General features: G+C 41.2%; 1 protein-coding gene across 1 annotated transcript in view; it reads left to right on the top strand.

Annotated features, from left to right (window-relative positions):
• The first annotated feature begins 6,756 nt into the window (after window positions 1-6,756).
• Crb1 (crumbs cell polarity complex component 1) overlaps window positions 6,757-27,791 on the top strand; it is a 118,838-nt gene continuing 97,803 nt past the window's right edge. Inside the window, 2 exon segments of the mRNA XM_070041432.1 lie at window positions 6,757-6,826; window positions 7,318-7,521. Of these exon segments, the coding sequence (XP_069897533.1) occupies window positions 6,757-6,826; window positions 7,318-7,521 (274 nt within the window).

Here is a 27,791-nt window from a genome sequence, read left to right as displayed (position 1 = left end):
CATTGTCCAAGGACTGCTTGACCAAAGTGAGAATCTCGATCTAAATGTGAAATTCCACTTCCTTCCCACCCACCTCCCAGGTGATGAGCACCAAAATTCCTAGAAGTAGATGGGGCAGAGGACTTAACCAGGTTCCAGGACCTTCCAGACCTCACTCAGGAGGCCCTCAATCCTCAGCGACCTGCGACCCTGCCCCCTACCATTTGAACCCTCTAAATCCCTCCACCCCTGCTACCATTATGCCATGTGTCATGTCTCCTGACTATCCTCAGTTCAAAGTGGAGTCCCTCTTCAACTTCCAGTAAACTTGATTTGATCTGTTGAGTTCATTTTCTCCTCTTTTAAAAAAATAAATTCTCATACCCCTATGATTCAGTTTCCTAACACCAAGGATCATTTTAAGAAGTGGAAATGTAAGGAGAGCGGCCAGGAGTGCAATGGGAGTGTGGCGTTCTGTGTTCTGCTATGCGTCTTCATGCATTCTACCCTTTACCTATCACCAATGTTTGTAGAAGTCACTTCCCCTAGATCCTGTCCTCTCACAACTGCCTTTCTGGTTGAATCTGCCCCTCTTTTACCAGACTTTTCTTTCATGCTTCTTTACAAGAGACCCATGCTGATACCGTTCATCATTTTTGCTATACTTCCTGCTTTGTAACATGGGTGACCTCTAATCAGGAAACTGTCCCTTTTTTTGTTTTGTTTTGTTTGTTTTGTCGGTCCTGGGACCTGAACTCTGGGCCTGGGCACTGTCCCTCAGGTCTTCAGCTCAAGGCTAGCATTCTACCACTTGACCCATAGCACCACTTCTGGCTTTTTCTGCTTAATGGTGCTGAGGAATCAAACCCAGAGCCTCATGCACGCAAGGCAAGCGCTCTACCACTGAGGCACCTTCCCAGCCCCTGTCACAGGTTTTTTTTTCTCTCTCTTCTTCCCTCTATCTCTCTCTCTCCCCTTTTCTTTGTGAGATACAAAATAAAAGTGTACCTTATAATTAATAATGGTTTAGATTCAATAAACATATAACTGATGTGGGGTCACAGTAAATAAACCCTTGCACAGATAAAAATATGCACAGTGTTAAGAGTAACTCAGATGTGTGGGATAACTGTTTCTTTAAACACTGGCTTCAATGTTACTCTTTTTTTCAAATTTTTGGTTAGTACAGGACCTTTTTTGTTAGTACTTTCTCCAGTTAAATTTTTTTTCTCCAGCAAAATCGGCTACAGATGCTTGTTTATATTTTCTACTGTCACAGTGTTCCTAAAGAAATCTGAATGTTTTGAAAATACCTCCTATTTTGATTCTAAATGTTTTCCCATATTTCGCCACTTGTGTTTGCTTGTCAGAATGGCACAAAGAAAGTTTTCAGAGTCATAATGTTGACCAATGCTGATCCTCCCTAAGAGACATACACAGCAAATCTCGAACTAAATTTGGAGTGCGCATTGCAAAGAGCGAAGAAAAAAATAATTATTTCCAGCTTAACTAAACTTTCAAGGGCACTTAACAATTAGAAGAAGCTTATAAGTACAGACAGATTTCCTGATTAGAAGGTTCATTAGTAAGAAGGTACAGAATACTAATCACAAGACTTGCATTTGCTGTGACAAGGTCTGACCTAGCTAGCATTCATCAGTGACAGTGGAATTGCTCCCCGGTGGTATCCACCACAGGCAAGGCAGGAAAAACGTGTTCTCCGTGGAGGAATTCATCAGAAGGAAGAGAACTGCATCACACACCATTGCTTCCTGGAGCTCCCCAGAGGGCAGCTAGCATCTTATCCGAATCAGTTTGTTTGGTCTGTAAAATAGAAAATGCTCAGGGGACCTTCACATGTTTAAGGAAAGTTTAAACTTAGGAGATTTGGAACAACCTCTGTCATCTGACTCTGTGCCTAAAATAATGTAATTGGCCCTGAATAGGTGCTCTGGGCTGTATTAAATCTGTAAGCAGGAAAGGATACTTGAGCAATAAAAACCCAGAGAAAACACCTAGGTCCTGAGTTTAAGCCCCAGTACTGGCACAAAAGAAAAGGAAAAAAAAGCAGAACACTAGAAGGAACAAGACCCTGAGTTCAAACTGCAGTATTGATTTTAAAAGGAGAGGGTGGGGTGAGTATTGAATTTTTCCTAACATATATAGATAGATAGATAGATAGATATCCTAATATATATGGTTATTATTATTTTAAATTGTTTAGTAAACAGTGCAATTATGACAAAACACCAAAAGAGGAGAAAATCAATGAGTCAAGTAAAAACCTAGAGGAGTGGAGACTTGGATTAGGCCTTAAATATTATAATTTATTACAATTATTATAATTAAAATTTTAGTTTTTGTTTTAAGGTTTTTGAAATGGATGGTAAATGAGTAAGATATTAGGTAAATTAATTGATAATTCAGTTAGCATTGTCTGCATACCTGTCGACTATGAGATTCCCAAAGATAGATGAAAATTCCCTTGATTTAAGTCATTATCAAGTAAAATTTCTTTACAATCCATAAGCCTTAAGGATTCAAAGTTAAAAAAATTCTTCCAGATTTTCCTTTTGTTTGTTTCAAGTTATATATTTCAACAATTTCACACATTACTATATAGAGATCGGACCTGTGTAGTTATAGCAAAGGGATATTTTCATAGTCTGGTGTTTGTTGATATTATCATAACAACAATAGCTTTTCTGTCTAATTTACTACATTTTGTTTTGTTTTGTTTTGTGCCAATCCTTGGGCTTGAACACAGGGTATAGGTGTTGTCTCTAACCTTTTTTTTTTTTTTTTACTTAAGACTAGTGCTCTACCACTTGAACCACAGCTATACTTGTGGATTTTTTTTATGTCTAATTGAAGATAAGAGTCTCATGAACTTTTCTGCCTGGGCTTTTCTGCCTGTGAATTGTGATCCTCAGGGCTCAGCCTCCTGAGTAGCTAGGATTTTAGGTGTGAGCTATTGGTGCCCAGCTAATATACTTTTATACTCAACCTCCATTGGGATCACGTGTGTGGCTTGACACAATTTCGGGGGGGGGCAGCAAGCTGAGCTACCCCTCAGAAAGAAAAAGTTTTGCTTCTTTAGCACGTGTGTGTGCGTGCACACACACTCAGACGTGTTTTGTATATGGTATGGCTTTTCTCTCCCATCAAATCCCTCGTACAGCCTCTTTGGAAGGTCACTGACTTGCATAATGATTTTTCAAGTGAAGTAATTTCCATCTGCCATCCATTCTGGTTCCTGTGGGCCTCACCTGCAACTCCAGGTTTTAAATAATTTCCATCAAGTGTAGTTACTACCCCCATTCACAGAAAATTCAGAATGCAGACGTAACACCACTGTCCGCATTTCATTTTATCTTTGCAGTGATGAAAATCGTGAACTGGGCATACACGCTATCTGCCTCCTGGACACAGCACTGCCCCCTCAAACTACAGAGAATGGTGCCATTTGCTCAGCTCCCCTGGACTTTGGTCCCCTCATCTTTAGAAGGACAAAGGTATGTGAAATTTTACATGCATTCATACAGAGTCCTTACAGCAGGTTGGGCATGAAACAGACAGGATGGAACCATTTCTGTCCATTTCCCTCACCATTCTCATCACAGTGGTAGTGGTTTGTATTCACAGAAGACCCGATAAGGTACTAGTGGGGGGGGGGCTAGCTTAAGAGGACATGGCAGACAGAGAAGCACAAAGATGCAGCTGTCCTGCAGGTACAGCAAGCATGCAAATGGGGGCAAGGGGAACAAGGAAGGGAGGCCAGCTTGGGAAATGGACCAGATGGAAGGCAGCACTTGTTGCACACATGATATGTGCATCATGGTCCAGGACAGAGCTAGCTGGTCAACAGGGCCTACAAAAAGAGAAGAGATATAGCCAATCAACAAAAGCCCCAGTCACCCCTGAAAGCCTGTTCCCCACCCCAAATTGATGCAGCTGGGACAGCAGCAAAAGCAGCACTAAACGTCTCAGCCATGATGCCAGGTCTTGTACCAGCATCCTGTGAACCTTTGTTTCTCTTATCTTCCTGACTCAGTCAATTCTTCTACCAACCCAAGACCCCTTAAAATTATCCATAACAATACTTGCCCAAGAAAGAGAGATGGTAAACTCACACAATCTCACGTGCATGTGATGGTTGACTTACAATGAAGCCATGTCCTGATAAGCCCACAGTACGCCGAAACTACCCTGTGTCAGAAATTACTGCATCTAAGTTACAGAGTGTCATAGCTTAGCCACACGGTACACAGAAGAGACATGCAGAGTATGAGGGTCCAATTGTGCATCTCACTTTCACTGCCCAGGGGAATGACAGGGCATCATTCTCACTGTTACCAGGTCAGGAGAAGGTCAAAATTTAAAGTATGGTTTTTCCAGAGTGCCTGTCACTTTCATACCTCCAGAAAGTGATAAATCGAAAGTCCAATCTCTGTAACTTGGAGATTGCCTGTAATCACCCAATAGATGGTTGATATTCATTAACTATTTAGTCAGTTAGTGAAGTTAGAAAGCTAGGTTTATAACCCAGGATTGGATGACATCAAAGTTGAGCTTTTAATCCCTGTTCTTTATTTTTTTAATTTAATTTTATTTTTTTTTGTGAAAATACTGTACAGAGGGGTTACAATTACATGGGCAGGATAATGCATACATTTCTTATCAAGCATTGCAGCCTCCTCCTTTGTTTACCCTTCACATCCCTTCCGAGCCTCCCCCCCCCCAAATCCCTGTTCTTTAGAGTAGCTCTTCAACTTCCACTGGTTAATTGGAGATGGAAGATTGTGTGTGTGTGTGTGTGTGTGTGTGTGTGTGTGTGTGTGTGTGTGTGTGTTTTCTTTTCTTTCTTTTTCTTTTTTGCCCAAGTTTGTCTCAAAACTCAATCCTCCCAATCTCATTATAAGCATGAGCTACCAGAACCTTGCACCTTTTTCTTGAGCTCTGTCATGGGCATTTGCGCCTTTTGGTTGCCTGAATCTCACCCCGTTAGTCCTTTTGGAGACTTACCATTTTTGCATTTGGTGTAGTTTTGTGGGGGGGGGGGTGCTGCACCCTTTACCTGGCTTTTGAAAATCAGGAAACATGCTGGAATTAACTCTCCTGAATGGTATTACCTCACTGAAGCTGTGCATTCTTGTTTCTGTCCTAACCGTGTACTGCCATGGCTCCATTCTATTCCCATCTGTTCTTCTGGCTAGCCTCTGTTACACAAGGTGCTAAGTAGTCTTACAATACATATTTTCTGAAGGGAACCTGTTACTTGTTCTTTGATGTGAATCCTGTCAAAGAAAATACTCATTTAGTGTCAATATTTTTCAAATGCATGCATCCTTAGTGGAAATGAACCTCAGTGATTATCAGAAGGAATCCGTAGTTCAGTGCGTCTGGATTGCCGGTTTGGGAGGAACTTGGACTCCTCTGCCTGTCAATCAACTGCCTCCTTCCAGATGCTCAGCTACAGTCACAAAGAAACTGCCCACCGAAGGCTCAGTCTTGTAGATCTGACTGTGTTTGTATTGAAACAGTGCAAATTATATACAGTAGATGTAATCTTCGTGATACATGTATAACAACTCTCATTTGTTAATCTTTGTATAGACATATTAACAGATAATGTTAATTTATATATGTATATATAAAATATATTAGTATACCATGTAAGTGCTCTGACATTGGACAACATATCTAGTCCCCAAAGATTTGTATTTTTTCTTTTTTCTTTTGTGCCAGTTCTGGGGCTTAAACTCAAGGTTTAGGTACTGTCCCTGGGGTTTTTACTTAAGGCTAGCTCTCTGTCACTTCCAAAGATTTGTATTTCTAATCTAAATATCTCTCATCAGTTCCAGAATCCTGAACTCACAGACACACATATGTATATATGTATGTTATATGTGTGTTTAAATATACATAAAATAAGTCATAAATTACATTTAAAGTCATGTTCTTAATAATAGGAAGAGACCATGTGATAGTACTAATACCAATCAGATAATAAAACAATCTAATTTTAACTATTAGAAATTTCCACAAAGTTTCCAAGGATACTATAACCTTTAGGACTCAAACAATTTAATTTGAAATATCTGGTATTAAAAAATCATTGTAATTTTTAAATAAGCAAACATTTGTCTTGACCAACGATGATAAAGCAAAAATGAGATTTCCTAGAAGATATAATATCATGCTCAGGCTTTAAAAATGGCTATGATTTTGTGGGGGGGGGGGCGGGAAACAACGCTCAGATCTCCACAATGCTGCCCATTTTATCTGGGAAACTTCATTTTCATCTCTCTTGAACTGCCTTATCAGCAACAGGAATCTAAGGGAGTTGTGAGCGTTAAGTTTAGAAGCATAAAAATGTGAATCATGATCTGTAGATGAACATAAACACACAAGAAGATAGGATCAAAAGTCACTAGATCATCATAACTGTGTTCCGAGACCAGCATCCAAAGGAGCAAGTGAAGGACCGAACCGAGAGCAGGTCCTTCTGAGATGTTTTGTCAAGTCCAGAAGGCCTGGGGGGTGAGGGATGAATCCAGTCCAGCCTAGGAAAATCTGTTCCAGATTTGAAAAATCACCTCATCTTCCCTGTAAGAGGCTAAAAGCACACACTGCCTTTAGAGTAGTCTGTTCAGGAGCTGGAAGAGGGGTGAACAGAGTTGGCCTCTGGGGTGGGTGAGACACCTGTTCCCTTCTGAGTTGAGAACTGGACTGGGAGCATTAGGACCGCTTCAAGAATGTTCTCTGAGTAAGACCATGGCACTTCCGAACATCTACTCCCTTCTCATCTTCTACGTCAGTGTCTTCCTGCTCATCTCCATAAAGAGTAAGCCTTTTGTGTCCATTGAACTCTTTTATTGGCTTATTATATTGTTTTGTGAATAGTTCCTAAGGTTGCATGTTCTATGAAATACAGTGCCTTGCACAGAAGTATTTGCTTCTTTTTGGTGTCATCAGATGTCCTGTATTAAACGAATCCGTGATCTCAGTCATTGTGGCAACCTGTGGTATGCCTTTTTGATTTCAGCAAGTATTTTAAGTTGGGAAACCTGTTTCCCCACCCATTTCGAGATGAGCAGAAGGACAAGAGCTGTAGAAAATAAGGTATTTTGGTGTGTGTGTGTGTGTGTGTGTGTGTGTGTGTGTGTGTGTGTGTGTGTGTGTGTGTGTGTGTGTGTGTGTGTGCATGCTTCTAGAAAACAGAATTAACACTTTATAATCACTTTCTTTGCAAAGGAAGTTCTTCATGAGCTGTATCACATTTTATTCCCACCTCTTGCATTTTTGTCCTCACTTCTAAAGAATTCTGTATTGCAGCCTTTGCTGTCTCAACGATCCCCAAAGTATCTCTTTTGTCAGAGGAATGGATATCTATTGTCATATGCTACCATCTCATAAATGCGGAGAGGGTTTGCCACAAACTGTTGCCAGTGTTTCTGGGACAATCTTGTCAGCTGTTCAGCAGCAGTACGGGAAATCAGATGAGAGCAAATGGCCACTGCGGGGTGATGGTGAAGGACGGTAGCTATTGAACATGCTTCACAGGAAGACACAGAGAGAGTGTGCTTGTCAAAGGGGCGATGTGATTTGTGTCAGTTGGATCTGAATATCAATAAGGCACAGCCTAGAGCAGCTGCCATTGGACAAGACAATCTGGCGCTCATTCCCAGGGAATGAGCAGAGGGATCATTCTTGTAGTGTTTACAACCAAACACGTGTCAGAGGTGAGGTAGATATCTGCCCAAGGAGATGTTATGGACAGAGGGCCAAAGACAAGTAAACTTTGAAATGAATAGTGAAACACACACACAGGAATATTGTTCAAAAATGTATTTGTCCAAAAGTTGTTTCTTACTCTCTTGGAAACTTGAAATGGGCTCCACGGTCCTCTAAAGTGAGTAACTGATGTATTCTACCAGCATATGCAGGTGTGAGGGAAGGGGAGAGAAGAAATGAAACATAAACTAAAGATATGGTGGCACAGTGGCCTGTCGTGTAGCAGAGTATTTTGACATTTTAATACAAAATGTATTTAAAAAAAAACAACCCTGGAGTTTGCTGCAGTTTGCTTTTGAGGTGATCAAAATGGAACTCGTAAATGACATATATTAGAGGTACTATCACAATGACGGATAATTACGCTCCTAGATTTGCTTTCTCTTATCTTTGAGTGGGCAATTTCATTGATGAATTCTAAATGAATACGTTGTAATTTTTTTTATTACATTCTAGCACCATATTTTAGTAGCTTGGAAAAGTAAACATGAAGCCCTGTTGTGACTTGTTTATTTTTAGTTATTATATTTAAACAGTCCTACCGAGAGATTTCAATTCAACATGTCGATACACCTGTAAAATGCATCCTGATCAGTGTCTCCCATTCCATCCTTTTCCTGTCCCTCCTGTCTGACTCAGACCCCACACTTTTGTTCCATTTTTAAGCAGGCAGACTTTTGTTTACCTTGATATATTTGTTGTCATTATATCAATATCGCCTTTCTACCCCAAACATACATTCATTTATTCACTTGCATATTGATTGACAAGGTCTCACTTTACAGCTCAGTCTGGACTTGAATTCATGCATTATGTGGCCAAGAATTTTGTTGTTGTTGGTGGTGGTTGTGGGGCCTGAACTCTGGGCCTGGGCGCTGTCCCTCAGCTCTTCAGCTCAAGGCTAGCACTCTACCACTTGAGTCACAGCGTCACTTCCAGCTTTTTTTGCTTATGTGGTGCTGAGGAATCAAACCCAGGGCCTCATGCACGCAAGGCAAGCGCTCTACCACTGAGCCACCTTCCCAGCCCTGGCCAAGACTTTTTGAAGTTGCAGTCCACATAGCTGCCTGAGTGTTGTGTACCACATACCTCCATACCTACCATAGTTGAGAATGTTTCTTTTTTTAAAAAAAAACCTAATGTTTTCTTTTTAACATGTCTTTAAATTTTCCTAAAGTTGATGCCGCCATCTTTCTCCCACTTACCACCTAGAGTGGAAAATAAATCCTGTGATGCCATCAAATAAATAATGATAATCAAATGATAAAATGACTGTATTAAACAATATATTTGTGTATATATTATGTTCCATTTAATTCTTACTGAAACCCTTTAAGAGAGATCCTACTATGATCATCTACATTGTACAAACAGAACAGTCCACTGTGGTGCACATTAGAGAGAGCATGCCCTTGTAAGATGTAGCCTCTAAGTCCATCCATGCATGGTTAGTGCATACGCACTCAATCCTAGGAGCCCATGATTTTCACAAGTTCTCCATTTCTAATGCAGGCGATCAGAATTGCACAACAGATCTTCCCTGGGCATCCACTACGTTATGATGCTAGGAATCCTAAGAATAATTTGATCATTTCTCTCAACAGGACTGGTTAGTATAAACCATTGGTCAATATGATTTTTTGAGTATTATTCCCACCTTCATGCCTAACCACCTCACATAAAGTTTAATATTAAATCCCCTTTATAGATGGTAAACCAGAGGCACAGGGATTTATTAATTTGCTCAATGCTATACACGGGGGAGCGGCTGATCGGGGACTTGAACTTGGTGGTTTGGATCTGGAATCTGTGCTCTGAACTGGACACAGGCTGACCCCCTGGAGGATAATGTATTAAGGTTGTAGCTCTTGCCTCACAGCTCACAAGTGTGAGGGAAATTTCAATTATTAGTTTCATACCGATTGACATTAATATCATACTAGTTTATTTTACATGAGCACTTTGAAGATAATATCCTTAAATGTAAGAGAAAAGATTCATCGCTGGCTTCACACTGTGTTCTTAGAGGGACACTGTATATGTCACCTGTATATGTCAGAACTCTTTGGAACTCTTAAGTAAGGATATTTTAGGACAGTTAGTGAGGGCAGACTGCTAATGAGGCTGAGTTTATAGGTCAGTCTCAGTGCAGTTGAATTTGCTCTGTCCAGAGACCATCCCTGAACAAAAACTCATGTCTGGTCAGATGGTTGCTAATTGGTTGTTTTGAACACAAGGGGAGAACATGAATTAGCTTTCTGATTAGCAAATCAAGCATCACCACTGGTCAAACTAACTGTGGGTTGTCAGGGATAACTTTTTCATTCAGATAATGCCGAAAAATGGTTTCATATGTGTTTATCGTTTTAGTTATTTGTGGTCATTTCATGTAAACAAAGAACAAACACTGATATTTAGCATTTTTAGGAAGATCAGTAAATGAGGATTCTGGTTCTAGTCACTACAAGTTAGTTCTGTATTGGTAAGGCAGCATTTAAGCTCTCTAACCCTCTAATTTATCACTTTTAAACTCATGAAGTTAGACTGCATTACAACCATGTTTCTGGAAAGATTTGCTGCTTATGATTTCAAAATTGTTCCAAGACATTGAGGAGCAGTGTTTTAGTGACTGCCCCTGGTAGGAGCCAGCTGTCACTAGGTTCTATTACAAAAAAAAAAAAAGAAAAGCAAGATCCATATCTTAGTCTTCACACAAGGTTTATATCTTCTCAACATCTATTGACCTTGGCTTTTCTTTACTTGCCTTCCTCATTGCTATAGACTGAGAGTTTGTGTCTTTCTCACAAAATTTACATGGTCATACCCAATCCTCAGAGTGGTGGTACCAGCCTTCAGTAGGTAAGGCATGGGGGAAAAACCCTCACAAGTGGGATTAATGCCTCAATAAAAGACCTCACAAAGCATCCTTGACCCTCTGGGCAGTGAGGACACAGCGGGGGAAAACGATCGACTCATCTGCCTCTGAGCCAGGAAGCAGTGCTGGCGTTTTGATTTAGGACAACGCAGCTTCCAGAACCGTGAGAAGTAAATGGCTGCTAGCATTCTCAGGCTAAGGCAGTCTGCTATGGCGGCCTACACACACTGAGGCATTCTTTACACAACTTGGTGCAGCAGTCACCATTTTGGGAAAGCTGCTTTCAAGACAGAGGGGGAAAAAAAGCATCAGCAGAGCCATGCACGGTCCTGGGGTGTTCTTCAGCTCAGTTCTTTCTCAATCTGCCTCGCAGGTCACCGACCGAGGCATGTCTTGAGGCTGAGTCGGAAGTCACAGGATTCTCAGCAGAACTTGAAAAGACATTCACAAAGACAGCATTTCAGCTATTCATCGAGCTGCTGAATTATTATGTAAAAGTCCCCGATCTCTAGGCTGGCAGGCTGTAGTGGGGTGGTGAAGAGACAAGGGGAGGGTGCTCATACAATGTTATCTAAGCGAATACGCTCATCTCAGATATTGTTAGAGGTCTGTGTGTTGGTTGGGCATTCTTTTTCAGATATAGAGCTGGAATTTGCATCCCAAAACATTAAACTTCTCTTGTCTTAGGAAGAAATGTTTTCTGAGAAGAAATATAATCAAGCTTGCTTTGAAACTATGAGGTCTAAGAAAATTTGTTTATATGCTGCGTGAAAAGTCAACACTACTTTGGGGAATAACAGATCTAAAAAGATTAGGAGTTCTTACTTCAACTGGGCACCCATGGCTCACACCTGTGATGCTAGCTCCTTCAGGAGGCTGAGAGCTGAGAATTGCAGTTTGAGGTCAGCCTGGATGGAAAAGTCCATGAGACTCATATCACCAGTGAAACACCAAAAAGCTGGCAGTGGAGCTGTGGCTCGAGTGGTAAAGAACCTTGAGCAAAAAAGCTCAGGGACAGCACCCAGGTACCTTAGAGGAAGGCTCTTCAATCTGCCTGTTAATGGTACTGGAAAGTGTATGTATATTTTCTCTTAAAGTAACCACATAAAAATAAACTATTTATGAACTTAAGTAGTTATAGATACAAAGAACAAATTTCAATCCCTTCGTCAACCTTGGTATATACAAGGATTGTTTTCTGGCTTTTTTGGTACAACCTCTCTACAGAACACTGAACACTGAGAATGTACCTGCTCTTTAGTGTTTGCTTGTTGGCTACAGATAGCACGCTAGTTGTTAAAACTGCCTCAACTTCAGAGTGGCCCTAAAGCATGTGCCAGGTGTGTGTGAAGCTGACAAACAGTAGACAAAGAGGGGCAAGAAACACAATTGTGTCCACACTCAGGTTCAGTGTCGACAGTGATGTGATCCATTACCCTCTATCTTTTATTCTGCTGCTTCTAATATCTAGAGATAATAAATTCATATGACCCTTTTCTTTCCCTTCTCCTTCCCTCCCTCCCTCCCTCCCTCCCTTCCTTCCTCTCACCCTCCCTCCCTTCCTTCCTTCCTTCCTTCCTTCTTCCCTCCCTCCATCCCTTCCCTCCCCTTCCTTCTTTTCTTCCCTCCCCTTCCTTCCTTCCTTCCTTCCTTCCTTCCTTCCTTCCTTCCTTTCTTCCTTCCTTCCTTTTGTCAGTACTGTGGCTTGAACTGAGGGCTTTTTTTTTTTTCCCTTCAGTGTTGATGATCTACCACTTGAGCCACATCTCCACTTCCAATATTTTGCTAGTCATTTAAAGAAAGGTTCTCAAAGATTTGTCAGCCTAGGCTGGTTTAGAATTGTGATTCTTAGATCTCAGCCTCCTGAAAAGCTAGGATTTCAAGCATGAACCATTAGTACCTAGCTCAATATAACATTTTAAAATTAGGAAAGTGTCAGATTCATGCTTCTCTTACAAAATAGAACTAAACTCTATTACTCATATTCTGTATGCCAAACATAATGCTGCAAATTTTTGTATAATTGATCTCACCTAATTCACAGTGGTGATATAGATATTTTTATATTTTACAGAGAAATAAAGGCTTACATGAAAAGCAAATAAAATTACTAAATAGTTGACTTAGCTAATTCTAATGGTTTTCACACCAGCATATCATACAGTCAGAATGTGGAAATAGCAAATTCACTATTCATGAGACTTCCCAAACCTTAGTCCCTTTGAATTCAGTAGCCACTTTTTGGCAGTACTGAGATTTGAACTCAGGGCTTTGTACTTGCTAGGTAGCCACTCTACTACTTGAGCCATGCCTCCAGCTCTGTTCGCTTTATTTTTTCAATAGGATCTCAGTTTTACATTTCCCCCCAGGCTAGCCTGTGTGATCCTCCTATTCTCTGACTTCCAAGTGGCTGAGATTACAGATGTGAGCCAGTGAACCAAGCTCCCATATCCTACTTATTGCTCCACCAGAGGTTTTCTTTCTGAAGGGAAACATTATTGTAAATTTGATTGGCAATGCAGCATAAGAGAGAGAGGAGAGATGTAGTATGAAGATTATGAGTCAAGTGTGTAGGTAGGTTCCATGTATAAATAGTGATATATTGCTCACACCACTGGCCACAAAGGCATTAAACATTATTTAATTATTATGCATGTATACAAGAATAATTTCAAATACCAATATACTATATATCCTCAGAGGATTTTTTTGGGTTGACTGATGGTAGAATTTCAAAGATCCATGAGCTTTAGGAATAAACTGTCTTTTAAAAGATCCAGATTTCACACCAAAAACATGAACTGTCAAGCACACTTCCCCAAGGCATTTGGATTTTACTCTAATAGCTAACCAAGCATGCTGAAATTGCTTAGATTATAGGCTCACAGAGATGTGTTTCATCTTAAAGGAACTTATGGTCCATGCCATTAGTAGAATGCTTTTCAAACAAGGGGTAGTTTCTATTATATTATCTTCCTGGGAGTTATTTTGTTAATTGTTCAAAGATGATGAGTTTATGAAGACTCCAAAACTTCTTACTTCCCTTAATTTACTCTTGTTTATGGCAAATCTACATGTTCATATCTCAGTAACCTAATGGTATTTTGGAAGGTTGTTTACATAGCGGGTGTCCAAATTTAATCTGTGAACTAAAGGTATGGAGGGTAATTTAGATGAGGACTTCCATGCTCCACTCAGATATTGGGGCTCAATGGTTAGGTAGTAGGAGCCAGGGATTAGCTTTTACATAGCAGATGTCATGTGATTCCAATAAATATGTTATGGAACAGATTTTAAGAGACTTGGATCCAACTTCAGAGCTGACAGAGACTGATTATCAAGTATTGCAGGAACCAGAGAAAATATAATAAACACCCACCACTCTTTCTCATGGAGTCTAGAGAGTTGACAACTGGAAATGACATCCTGGGGGCGCTGTAGACTCTGGCATCCATTATCCACTCTCCTTACCCACAGGGGGAGGGCCAGTCATGGAAGAGCTCTTAGAGACACTGATGTGGTCGGACATGACTCCACTGAAGGTGCCCTCAGGAGGAAGAACTTAATAGCATGGAATAATGAGCAACTTCACCTGGGTAATCACAACAGGTAAAGCAAGGGGGAATCCAAGTGAGTGTTTGATGAGAAATACCTGGGGGAAAGAGGTAGAATAATGGCATGATTTCTACACTTACGCATCTGAAATAATGGTGTGGCATTATGCAACATTATGTAAACAGTAAACAAACAGTGCAGGTTGTATCCTGACATCTTAAATTTGCTTAGGGCTGAAGAGTGCCTGGGTATAGATAAAGATGTCTGACAGTCAGAATTTGAGGAGGTGGGGGTCGAAAGTGTGAGACCAGACTATACAGACTTTGCAGTGTCACCATGCTGTATGGCTCTCGGTCACAAAGTCAGCACTGGGTACTTGACTGACTTGGAATGGCTCCTTTCCAAGCCTCACGTCTGCCACACTGCCATAGTGAATAGCCAACACACTTCTACATCCCAACAGCTTCATTTCAGTCACCCTTCTTTCTGCCATACACATAATTAAGATCGAATAATCGAAATATTTGTCAGACAGTGCAAGATTGTGAATTAGATTTGCGCTGAAGCACAACATATGGCAGTCGGGCCAATCTTCTTCCTGCCTGAGACCCAGGGTGCCCTTATGATGATCAATGTCTTCATCAAGATCACAGCAGAGCGATTCCCAGCGTCACAGAGCTGGAAGGAAGCTGGAAGTCTCTGATCTCCAGATCTAAGAAAGATGGCCTCCAAATTCTTCTGAGATTCACCTAACCAGCGTTTTCATTCATTAATGTATTTTGTGGACTTAAGACTAAAATGACCAGCACCAGGGTGGAAAATCTGAAGCTTTCTAAACTGTTTTGAACTCATGGCCTCATGTTTCTAGGTAGGTGATCTAGCATGTGAGCCATGCCTCCAACCCAAGATACACATTTTTAAATTTTTTTCCTTGGATTGTTTTTCTATCTGAAAAATAGAGGCACAAAGAATGCTTCTAGCTGTAGTAACAGAAAAAGTCTTCTCTTAATAGCAAGGAGTCTAGAACCAGAATGTGGAGGAGTCTTGTCTCCACTGCCTAGCAGATAGTTACAGAAAATTACCTTGCATTTTCTGCAAAGTTTTTTTTTGTTGTTGTTGTTAGTCATGGGGCTTGAACTGTGGGCCTGGGCACTGTCCCTGAGCTTTTCAGCTCAAGGTAAGAGCTTTACCACTTAAGCCTCAACACCATTTCCAGTTTTCTGGTGGTTAATTGGAAATAAGTCTCATGGATTTTCCTACAAGGGCAGGTTGTTAATCACTATCCTCAGATCTCAGCCTCCTGAGTAGCTAGGATTACAGATGTCAGCTACCAGGGCCTGGCTTCTGCAAAGTTCTTCTGAAGATAATAATGTACTTACACTATCCATACTGTTTCTGGAAGCTTTGTTGAGATCACAATAGTGAGTGATTTAGAATGATGCCGAATAGTGTTTGCTTCCCACTAAGTTAATTTTACTTTCTCAGTGAATTTTAAAAACTGTATTATCCAATTGGATCATTAATCTGTTCACTTTTTCTTGGGTCAAGGCTGCACTGCTGTACATTCTGAAAAAAAATGTATCTCCATTTACTTACATCTCCATTTCCAAGTGACATATGAAATAACTCATAAATGGTTCAATATCATTCTTTCTGAGTACCATCTGTAAGGAATTGGAAAGACTTTGGAAAAAATCATATTAAATGAAGTAAGCCAGAGCCACAGAAACATAGGTAGTCTGTTTTCCCTCATTTGTGGTAGTTAAAATGGGCCTATAAATATACATGTAAGCACACTAGGTGGTATGCAAGGGGTTACCAATGACCTACCTGAAGGGTAATAGACCCTACAGAGAGCTCAAATACTATAATTATTTTAAAAGACTAAGTCAAAGCCCAGCAAAATAAGTACCAGGAGATGGGTACTTGCAAGGGAAGAGGGGTGGCCAAGAGGGGAGGGGTAGGAGAATGAAGGAGAATGGGGGAAGAACGCAAGCAAGAATTCATTGTACATACCACAGTGCTGAGAAATATAAGGGAAGGGACAGCTCAACAAAGGTGGGTTTTCAAGTCCCAAAGCCCAGTTTTCCCTGTGCCTGGACCACTGAATCCCGTAACTGAGTCTCCAGGACAGACACTGCGGTGTGTGCAGTTTACCTGTGACGAGTTTTTCAGTCCTGCATTTTGCACTTTATCCAACAAGTCTTGATATCCAAACTGTTCTTTCTCCTTCAAGTGACCTCCTTTAGGTTGATCATCTGCTGTCTTAATTATCCTTTTTCTGAGGAACCCCACGTTGCAGTTTACACAGTCAGGCGATGTCTTTGGGAGTTATAGAGGACAAGATTTGGTGATTGAGTACATTGGTGAACGAGAAGGAGGAGTTCAGATTGACACTCAGGATTCTTGGTTAATTGCCAGGCCAGCCCTTCATCATCAACTTTCTAGCTGAAAGGAGGGAATAGGGCAGGAAAAGAAGGGCTGGGTGGGGAAAGAAGGGGCAGAAGATGACTAAGTATGTGTTTGCAAACTGAGTAAGAGTGGAGGTAGACAGTGCTTCAAAGCGTCAAGCTGAGGAGAGAGGAAAACCTGAGGCTGAGATCCGTGCCATGTGGATCAGTGTTTACCATGTGAGGGAGTGCCGGGTGAGGACTGCTTGGGGTGTGTTTGGACCACCAACTTCATTGCTTCAGAAACACTTTGGAAAGTAGGGAAGCATGCTTGCGGGTCCGCAGGTGAGACTCCGAGGGCATTTCCAGGGAGGAGTAAGGAAGGATGACCTACCCTAAAGTAAGGGCACCGTCCCATTGGCTGGGGACCTGGATGGACCTGGGGTGGGGGGAGGCCTAAGTTATCAGTGTGGCCATTTCCTCTCTCTTCCTTTCTGCTTCCTGACCACCATGATACGAGCTTCTCTACCCTGCTGTGACCTTCCCGCCGTGCTGGACTGGATCCTCCAAAACAGAGTCGGGATAAATCTTTCCTTTCTTAATTTTTTAAAATTAGGTATTCTGTCCTAGCTCCCCTCCTACCAGCTTGTGATCTTGACAAGCTACTTAGCTCTGTTGTACTGTTTCTCATGCATAAAATGAGAATGCCAACAGTTTCTACGCCACAGAATTACTATGAACATTAAATGGGCTGATATATATATATACATATATATATATGTTTAAGATAGCATTGGGAAATAATACATCATATAAATATTGTATGTTGACTAAAGACATAAATATTATGTAGCACTACAAATGTCAGTTTAGGGTGATGATGGTGACAATGCTTCCACATATTTCTTTGTAAAGAGAGAATAATTAAATTGACCTCTTAACTGTGCTGTGAGGAGGCCGTGCACAGTGGTGCATGCCTTTAATCCCAGCTATTCAACGAAGCAGAGGTAGGAGGATGGAGAGCTCAAGGCCACTTAACTGAATGAGACTCTGTTTAAAAAACAAACTGTTAAGGGTGCTAGTGGCTCATGCCTATAATCACAGCTACTCAGGAGGCTGAGATGCTAGGATGGTGGTTCAAAGCCAGCCTGGGCAGAAAAGTCCTTGTCAGACTCTTATCTCCAACTAACCTCTCAAAAACTGGAAGTGGCACTGTGGTTCAATAGTGGTAGAGCACTAGCTTTGAGCCCAAAAGCTCAGGGTCAGAGCCAAGGCTCTGAGTTCAAGCCTCAGGACACACACACACACACACACACACACACACACACACACACACACACACAGATTAATCCATAAACTTTTCCTTTTTTGGGAGGGGGGTCCAGTTGTGGGGTCTGAACTCTGGCCCTAGGCGCTGTCCCTCAACTCTTCAGCTCAAGGCTAGCACTCTACCACTTGAGCCACAGCGTCACTTCCGGATTTGTTCTTTTTGCTTATGTGGTGCTGAGGAATCGAACCCAGGGCCTCAGGCATGCAAGACAAGTGCTCTACCCACATTCCCAGCCCCTAATCCATAAACTTTTATAAACTGTGTATCCACCACATTTAAGGAGCTTTATTTAAAAGCTTCTAGTTTAATCTCTGATGATACATATCTATGTCTTTGTGTGTGAATATACACACAAATACATATACACATATAAGTATATGTACAGAGAATGAAAAGCAAGTTATCAACTACTAATGGATACTTTATTAGAGCATTCTGTGTGATTCTCCTGAGACCTGTATTTGCATAGTTACACTGATCACACAATTTGTTATTTTACATAATTAGAAGTGTCATTCTTTCAGCTGTGGTTTGTCTGCATATATTTTTATTTTACGGTCACTATTTTTTGTCAACACTGTGGGTTTTATACTTGCTAGGCAGATGCTCTACTACTTGAGCCAAGACTCTACCCCTCCTTTACTCTATGTAGTTCTGACATAGGTCTTAGTTTTTGCCTGGGCCACCTTAGACCACAATCCTCCTATTTGCACTTTCTGTCATTGCCAGGACAATAGACAAACAACACTGCACACAGCTTTTTCTTTGAGATGATTCCTGCAAATTCACTTGCCTAGGGCTGATTTGAACCCATGATCTTCCCAGCAACTACATCCCAAGTAGTAGTGATTACAGGAATGAGTCACCATGCCCAGGGGATATTTCCCTCACCAAACTGATTGTCTGGATGCAGTGGGTTTCTCCTCCTCCTCCTTCAGTATTTTGGTTTCAAGCTGAAAACATCTTCACCACTCATTTGCTAGGCTTTTCTGGGTTCCTCCTCAGAGCTCTTGATGTTTGCTGGGGTCTCTTCACTCTCCTGGGCTGGAACCCCAACTCTGTAGATTTTGGCATTTGAGTTCAGATTTGCGTCTCGCAGAAGATGATTTCTGCCAGGCCTCTCTCTGGAAAGTCCTTGTTGAACTGAATAATGGGTCTTTGAGGCCCTCATCTGAGTGTAGCTTTCTCCTCTGTGCACTGACCTATAAACGCTAATTGCTTCTTAAATACTCGCCTTGGCTGCATTTCTCATTGTGCCCCACGTGACAGTCATTTCCAGCAGGAATTCCAGGAAACCGTGGCTATACTTGTGTATGTCCTGCTTCTAACAAAATCAACAGTTCTGCATCAACCATGTTCCTATTTCCCACCTCTGTTTGTTACTACAGGAGAACAAGTCATGAATGTCTGTTCTCCGTCACTGGTGGAAGGCAGCCATCCTTCGAATTTGCTGAACAATTAGAAAATTAACCTCAGAAAAACCCAAATTGACTGAATTATGTGTAAATGAAAGTGGGATTCAAGACTTTGATCCATATCATTAGCTAGGAAGATGGAAGTTCATTTGAGTAATCTGGGCAAAATACCCAGATTAGTGTCCAGTGATAGATAAAAAGATAAAAGCATTTCCTGTGTCTTTGTACTGCACAGTATGTCACACACATATACTGCTGGTTATTTCATCACAGCCACTAGGGAAAAAATTTCTTGGAATTGACTGTTAATACTATGTCAACATAGTTCAACCCAGAACTGTTTCAGAAAATTTCCTTTCTCTGAAATAATGCACACATAAAGCCAAAATAAATAGATGGAAAGTAAAGCATGCTGAGAGGTTCCAGAACACATACATGTGGACATAAATCTTTGATTTTTTCCCCCATTCATATAGAATTTCAGTGTGGAATTTTGTGGAATCTCATGGATACGAATTCCCACACAAAGGCAATTGGCCAAAGCAAATAAGCTTTGTAGCAACTTCTACCTATTTCCTTTCACTTCTATGAAGAATACATTCAATTAAAAATAATCTTCAAAGCCGGGCACAGGTGGTTCATGCCTATAATCCTAGCTATTCAGGAGCCTGAGATCTGAAAATCGTGGTTCGAAGCCAGCTGGGGGCAGAGAAATCCTTGTGAGACTCTGATCTCCAATTAAGCATTCAAAAACTGGAATTGTGGCTGAGGCTCAAAGTGGTGCTAGCTTTGAGTAAAAAGAGCTCAGAGACAGTGCCCATGCCCTGAGTTCAAGCCCCACAACCAACAACAACAACAACCACAAAATCTTCAAATACAATCAAGTTGTTCACTTTGCTGAGTAATTTGCTCTTACGTGTCCTGAAACTGGCAATGGTTATTTGAATGATCAAAACCATTCCTTTTCAAATAAAATGTTTAGGAAAGTAACAACAGTTCCTCACATTAGACATTCTGTAAAGATGACCTTGGAGGTAAACTGAAGCTTACAGCAGTGGCTAATGTTTACTGTGACATCATGTATTTTGATACTAGCTTTTGATCTGCACAGTCTTGTCCTACCAAATATACCAGTGCTAGATGGTTTAATTTAAGAAGGAATCCCATCTGAGACCCTCACTGAGATTTTAAACATCACTATCTTGTAGTATCATCGTATTTATTTATTGCAAATCAGATTAATACATATGTCTGCTTTCATAAACATAAAATACAACTGACAGACTTGTTCATTATTAACATAAGGTGAAGGCCAAAGTAAAGTATGTAAATAAAACTATGGTTGGTTTAACATACAAAAGCCACTTTTATGCAAAAGAGTTCCAACACTTGATATCATATTTGAATTTTAAAATTTGCATGCTTTGAGGAAAAATATATTCAATTTGGGTAGGGGGCTACGGATATAATTCCAGTGGCAGAGCAAATACATGCCTGCAAGTAAGATCCCATTTTACTTTCATCCTAAGTACTGAAAAATAAGTACATGAATACACAGATAAATGAATAAATTCTGGTTATGGAAAGTTGATTTTTAAACATAATATTATATTAGAACCTAATAGAATCTGATGAGCTATTATTTAAAAACCCCTTATGTACTTCTCTTGACTTAAACGGAGAGAGACAATTCTTCAAACATGTCCAGAAATGTCTTTAAATATAAGAGGATATTTTCATTTCTAATTTTTAATACAGAGGTGCAACAGACAAGAATAAAGACAATTTGGAGACAATTTAAAAGCTAATTTGACAATTTAGTTGCAAATTTTCTTCTCTAAGAAGAATGGGGAAAACACTCTGGATCTATCAGTCATCTGTAGTATGCCTGGATCTCTCTTCTTGCTCCTTTTCCACTACATTTACTTACTCTTTCTTCTCTGTTCCCAGCAACAAAGAGCATTTAGAAGCAAACCTACCTGGTGGAGGAGGGGAGATAATGGCAAATGGATGGAAAAACAAGCTTCTGGTCCTCTGAGTTACTATAGCAATCATCATGAGGGGAGGTTTCAGTCCCAAGTAGTTTCTATAACAACAGGATAGGATGCTTTAGAAATAGACGTGAGGTAAATAGATTCTTTATGGGGCTTTTAACCCCTTATATCATAGGATAGCATCATCATGGAGGGTAAATAATGCTGGATGTTGTGTACTTGTTATTATGCTCTAAATTAGACAGGGTTCCTATCTGACTTATAATTCACTCAGTGTTATAAAATCAGGTTTTGTAACATTTTCCTGAACATAGTAAAGTTTAGTGTAGTAGATTATTATGACATAGAAGAAGAAAAAACCACACACTTCATTCAAAAACATTACTCAAGAGTCTTATAAAGGAGCCTAGTGCCAGTGCTCATGCCTGTAATCAGGGTGAAGAAAGCTGAGGATCACAGTTCAAAGCCAGCCCAGGCAGGAAAGTCCATGAGAATCTTTTCTCCAGTGTACCAGCAAAAAGCCAGAAGTGGAGTTGTGGCTCAAATAATAGAGCACCAACCTTGAGTGAAAAAGCCAAATGAAAACCTGAGGACCAGAGTTCAAGCCCCAGTCCCAACACCCAAAAAAGCAAGCAATCAAGGGGATGGACCAGAGGCATGCAGTATGAGAACAGGTGGTAGTAGGCCAGCTATTTTTCAAGAAAAAAATACACAATGAGTTATTGATTAGTACCTCTATGTTGGTTAAGGTATATAAGTGCGGAATAATATATGGCCTTAACTTTTTGTATGCTAATACTGAGGTCTTGAAATCAGGGCCTGGGCACCATCCCTTAGCTTTTTCTCTCAAAGCTAGTGCTCAACCATTTGAGCCACAACTCTTCCAGCTTTTCTGCTCAGACAAGCTTTGAGTTATGATCTGCAGATCTCAGCCTCCTAAGGAAGAGGACTACAAGCGTGAGTCACCAGCACGCGGCATATGGACTTAATTTTTCAAAATAGATGTTCATATCAAGGGTAAACACTAAATAACCATTAAATTATTTGCTAAATTTGTTGTTTTGAAATTAATGAATTGTTTACTTGAATTCATCCTTCTTCCACTTACCTCCCCCAAAATATTTTATTTTATTTTATTTATTTTTTTATTTTATTTGTGAACATACTGTACAGAGGGGTTACAATTACATGGGCAGGATAATGCGTACATTTCTTACCAAGCATTGCAGCCTCCTCCTTTTGTTTACCTTTCACATCCCTTCCCAGCTTCCCCCCTCCCCCCCAATCCCAATCCCCCAAAATATTTTAAATAAATTTGTTGGCCATAAATTTGTGGCACTTAAGAACCTGGGCCTTTCAGTGGAAGGCAAAGTAAACGAAACATATCCACAGCATTGCCAATTTAGCTGGTTATCACAGGAACCCGGCTCCCCCCGACCCCCCACAAATTTGGCCAACAATTTCGAGAGACCTGACCAAAATAAATTATTCTTTCCCTGTTGAAGTGTATTGAGCCAGGTGGTGACCAAAACAAACTTCCCTGGAATAAAATCAATTAACCAGAAAAGCCATGACCAGCCATGGCATCGCTCAGCATGTACAGTAGAACTGGAAGTATGTAATAAAAGAGAATTCATATTCCTATAGGTAGTCTCATTGAACAATACTGTAGTTCCCAAACTATCGTATGTTCTAGAAAAACACAGTGAGGACAGAGGCCGGATACCACCCAGGCAGGCTGCACAGAGAGCCCCCAACGGCTCATAGAAATTTCTGGACTTGTCAGGTCCCTGACTTCATCTGTGATGAGGTTGGTGCTCAGAAATCGAGTACGTAAGCAACAAGCAGCCAGCTGATGCTGGCTCACACTTGTCATCCTAGCTACTCGAGAGGCTGAGTTCTGAGGATCGCAGTTAAAAACCAGCCTGGGTAGAAGAGTCCATGAGTCTCCTATGTCCAAATGGAGCTATGGCTCAAGTGGTAGAGCACTAGATATGAGTACAAACGCTCAAGGCCAGCCCAGGCCCTGAGTTCAAACCCCAGGACAGGCACACACACACAACAAGCAAAGCATTGAAAAGTTCCTCTGTGAGGTCGCAGACCCTCTAAGGAGGTTGAGTTGCTGATGACACCGATGACCTTGGCTACAGTCTTCCCGGTGAGGAAGGGAGTCGGGGTTCTGAGTCTATGTGAGGCACTGGGCACCATGGGAATGTAAGATCTGATTCTTCGAGAATGGATACTCGTGTACTTCTTACAGCTGTACTTCCTTACAGCTCCCCTAATTCAAACCCCTCTTTCCCCGATCACAGCCTCATTTTTCTTTAGTTTTTCTTTTGTTTATTCATTTAAGTATGCATTTATCCAGTCCTACGCTAAGTCTTCGCTAAGTTCAGAGAAGGGTAACCAAGTGTTATGTGCTTGGCTGGACATGGTTGCACAGGCCTGTATTCTCAGCTACTCCAGAGGCTGAGACCTAAGGGTCATCATTTGAAGCCAGTCTGTACAGAACACGCCATGAGACTTTTATCTCCAATTAACCAACAGAAAACTGAAAGTCATAGTGTGGCTCAAACGGTAGAGCACCAGCCTCGAGCGAAAAAGCCAAGCGAGAGAGGGAGAGGCTCTGAATTCAAGTCACTAGTATTGGCACCAAAAATAAAAAGGAAGAAAAAGAAAAAGATGGGAAAGGAAAGATCCATGTATTTTGGACCCTTCACTGAAAGGGAAAACAAATAATATTGATTTTAAGCAAATGTCAGCCTGATTTTTGGCTCAGACTTTATGGCTATTGTCTGTTTCACTGTTACCGATGGCAACAACAAAAGTAATACTGTCTGCCATGCTCCCTCAGTACCAGACGTGTTAGAGAGTTCCTGCTCATCAATTGAACTATTACACTAACTCTATTTGATATTGCCATCTTTACAAAAACTGGAACTGAGGCACAGAGACCTTACCTTGATAAGAGTGATAGAGATAATAAATGACAGAAGGCAAGCCCAAGATCCCAAATGAATGCTCTTATTCTGCATATGGCTTTATTTCATCTCCTTTAAAAGATAAATAAGCAGCTCGATATGGAGGTCAATGTCTGTAATCCTAGCTCTCAGGAGGCTGTGGTTAGAGACCACAAGCAGAGGCCAGCCTAGGCTTCGTAGAAAGACTCAGCCTCAAAAACCAACAATGAACGGTGAGATTCAATGTGGATGATTTTCCTGAAGATCACAGCAATCGAAGAAGGCAGAACTGGAATTTTAGTCCCTTTCTGTCCAACCACAGAGCTATACTCTTTCTATTCCAGTGTATTAACTTCAATTTAACATTTGAGACCCTGTATACAAGAAACAAGTGTGTTTAACCTGGTGAACGTCTAGTATTCTGTTTAGATAGCACGGGAGTGCAAAGGAAGGAATGGCGTTCAAAGAACCCAGTCCTGTCTTCGTTTTAACTATTCCGTGGGGAATCTATCTTACTGTACATCAAAGTCAGCGATTTAACCAGTGATTTGTTCTGCTTGATTTTTATCAAAAGAGTCCAAAGGAAGAATTTCCCAGCGAGGACTTAAATGAGAATTCAGGTAGTTTTGCTCACTCATTCATTATTCAACAAACGTCTATTGACTACCTGACGCTCTCGCCATTTTGAGTGTGTCTTGAATAAAGATGTGCCATTCCTGTGACACCCGACTCCCCCCCTGCCCCGGAACTCAATTCCACTCTACAGAAAGTCAGGCCCGAGGGCTGGGAAGGTGGCTCAGGGGTAGCGTGCTTGCCTGGCATACATGAGGCCCTGGGTTCGATTCCTCAGCACCACATAAGCAGAAAAAGCCAGAAGTGGCGCTGTGGCTCAAGTGGCAGAGCACTCGCCTTGAGCTGAAGAGCTGAGGGACAGTGCCCAGGCCCAGAGTTCAGGCCCCACGACCAAAAAAAAAAAAAAAAAAAAAAATAGTCAGGCCCAAGAAGAATTCGACAAACCCCTGGGTTCCCATACACGGCTTTTCTTAGACGGTGGAGTTTCCAAGTCCAATAGCATGGTTTTATAACTTCTGTTTCATATTTTATTCACAAATATTGAATCCCCTCCACGGAAATATGTATGCATATATAAACGAATAACAGATACGATTCAGTAGATGTTGCGGGGAGCATGCACATTTTGTGTTCCTGAGCCCTCTATTCCGGGCTCATTTCAGTTCAGGAAAAAGTGGGTTAAATCTTTACGAAAGCTAGAACTAAAATAGAACTGTGCTTTTGCATGTTTCCAAAAGCACTCCTGGCTCACTGGCATATTTCCCAGTAGCATCTACCCCATGGCCCTGCTCGCCTCCCTGTAGCTGACATACCCAGGGGAGGAGGGGAGGAACCCTAAGAAATTCATGTCCTGGAGCAACGAGCCCACGTGTTTTTGTGACTACTCCTGGAATTCGTGGAGAAGCATGCAGTGCAGCCAAATCAGGCAGCTGAAAACCCTCGGCCCCACACCCGACACATAGCGCCCTCCTTCCCCCTTCCCAGCCTTCCACGACAGGGAATAAATAGATTTAAATCTTTCCATGGATCCCGATGTGAATGAAAACGAGATTTAAGAGATAGTTGAAGAGATTTATGGAATTTGGTTAATAAATCCTAGAAACGAATGACCCTAAGATATTTACATTTACAAAGAACATGTTAGAAGAACACATGATCTGTAGTTGCGCATGGACAGGGCGCTATCCGTGGTTACCTGTGTGTAGTTCAGGTGTGAAGGAGGGGCGTGAACAAGCCAGGATGTTGACCATTCACACTTCAAGAGCCATGAGCAAGCGTGGTTGTGTGTCAATCTGTACTGAAGGAAACACAAACCACATCAGACCCTCCGAGGAACGGGAGCCTGTCATAACCCTCAAGTATGTAAATGGCATTCAGAAGTTAGAGTGACGGATGTTAAAGATTCTCTGGCACAGCACACACATAGAGACATAGAGCAGACCGTGTCTAACTCGATTCCACGCGGACTCTATTAGATCCTGACCAAGCCCAGGCTCTTCAGAATCCCTGACACCATGTGTTTGGCACCGATGGATTCTCGATGTACTCGTGCACTTGTGCTTGCGGTGTTGTTTCCTACAGTAAAATTTTCTTCAGTGGAAATTATTAGTGAATGGAATATTTGGGGTTTGTGTTCAATTTTCTGCTAACCTTGTGAGCTTCCCATTAGAAATTCTACTGTCTCGAAACATTTTATATGACAATAAAAGGCAGCAGGTATTGACTACTTACCGTGGGTCTGCCAAGCGATGTTTAGGCATGAGTTTTAGCATTGTCTTCCTACAGATCAGGAAACCAAGGTGCTGAGGGGCTTCTCTCCACCAAGGCAATGTCTTCTTTCTGCTGAAGCTCTTGAATGCTTCATGCAAAGTTGAGAACAAAAGATGAGTAGGGAACAGCCACTTGATAATTTCTTCTTCTTTTTTCTTCCCCCCGCCCTCCTCCGGTACTGAAGCTTGAACTCAGGGCCCGAGTGCTGTCCCTTAGCTTTAGTGCTCAAGGCTGATGTTCTACCATTTGTGCCACAGCTCTACTTCTAGCTTTTTGCTGGTCAATTGGTGGTATGAGTCTCACAGACTTTTCTTGTCCAGGCTGTCTTTGAACCTCAATCCTCAGATTTCAGCCTCCTGAGTAGCTAGGATTACAGATGCGAACCACAGGGGCCTGGCTTGTTCAGATTCTTAATTCAAGATTTTAAATCAGATAGTAATCAGATAATAATAAATAATAAAACCACAGGGGTCAACAAATGCATACTATTAGTAGCAATCTAAGTAGTTTAAAATAATTCTTCCTAGAAAGCATTCATTCCTCCGTCTTATTGCTCTGAATAGATAGGCTCTACCTCACCTTTAACTTAAATTACTAATATGGATGCTTTCCAAATAAGTGTAATGACTGAAGTACATATACACCTACACATATATACCCAAGAGACACATTCAATCACACTTGGGTCTTCACTGCCTTTGAAGTTGGTCAAAGGGTCAAAGGGGGGAACCATTAAATATAGATCTAATTACTTACAAAAAATCCAATAAAGTATTCTTTTGCACAAAGGTTTTCCAGAATGTTTTTCTCACACCTGAGGCATTCTTTTGGGCCCCTAGGGCGGGCAGTGGGAGAGTGGGCTGCTGGGCAGGAGAGCCCCACCCAGCCTCAAACTGTGCTGTACCTGGAGCTTTGCTGTATTGGGGTTGCTCTGTGCATTTTCCCGGAAGGAATTCTGCCGTTCTTAGGAAGAAAAATTATGTAGAAAGAAAGGAGGAGAAAGACACATATAAAATTCACAACTCATTCTTGGTGAATTTCTCATAATAGCCAGTAGATGGCAAACTTGACTACATGAAGAAAACAGTTACACAGCTTGTACAACTGGCCTGAAAATATCGATTACTTTGCACAACCAGTAAAATTTTCTACT

This window comes from Dipodomys merriami, unplaced genomic scaffold, assembly GCF_024711535.1.
Source record: "Dipodomys merriami isolate MVZ:Mamm:240054 unplaced genomic scaffold, mDipMer1.0.p SCAF_31, whole genome shotgun sequence".
NCBI classification, from domain to species: Eukaryota; Metazoa; Chordata; class Mammalia; order Rodentia; family Heteromyidae; genus Dipodomys; species Dipodomys merriami.
Note: the sequence above shows the minus strand (reverse complement) of the source record. Positions and strands in the feature narration are given on the sequence as shown.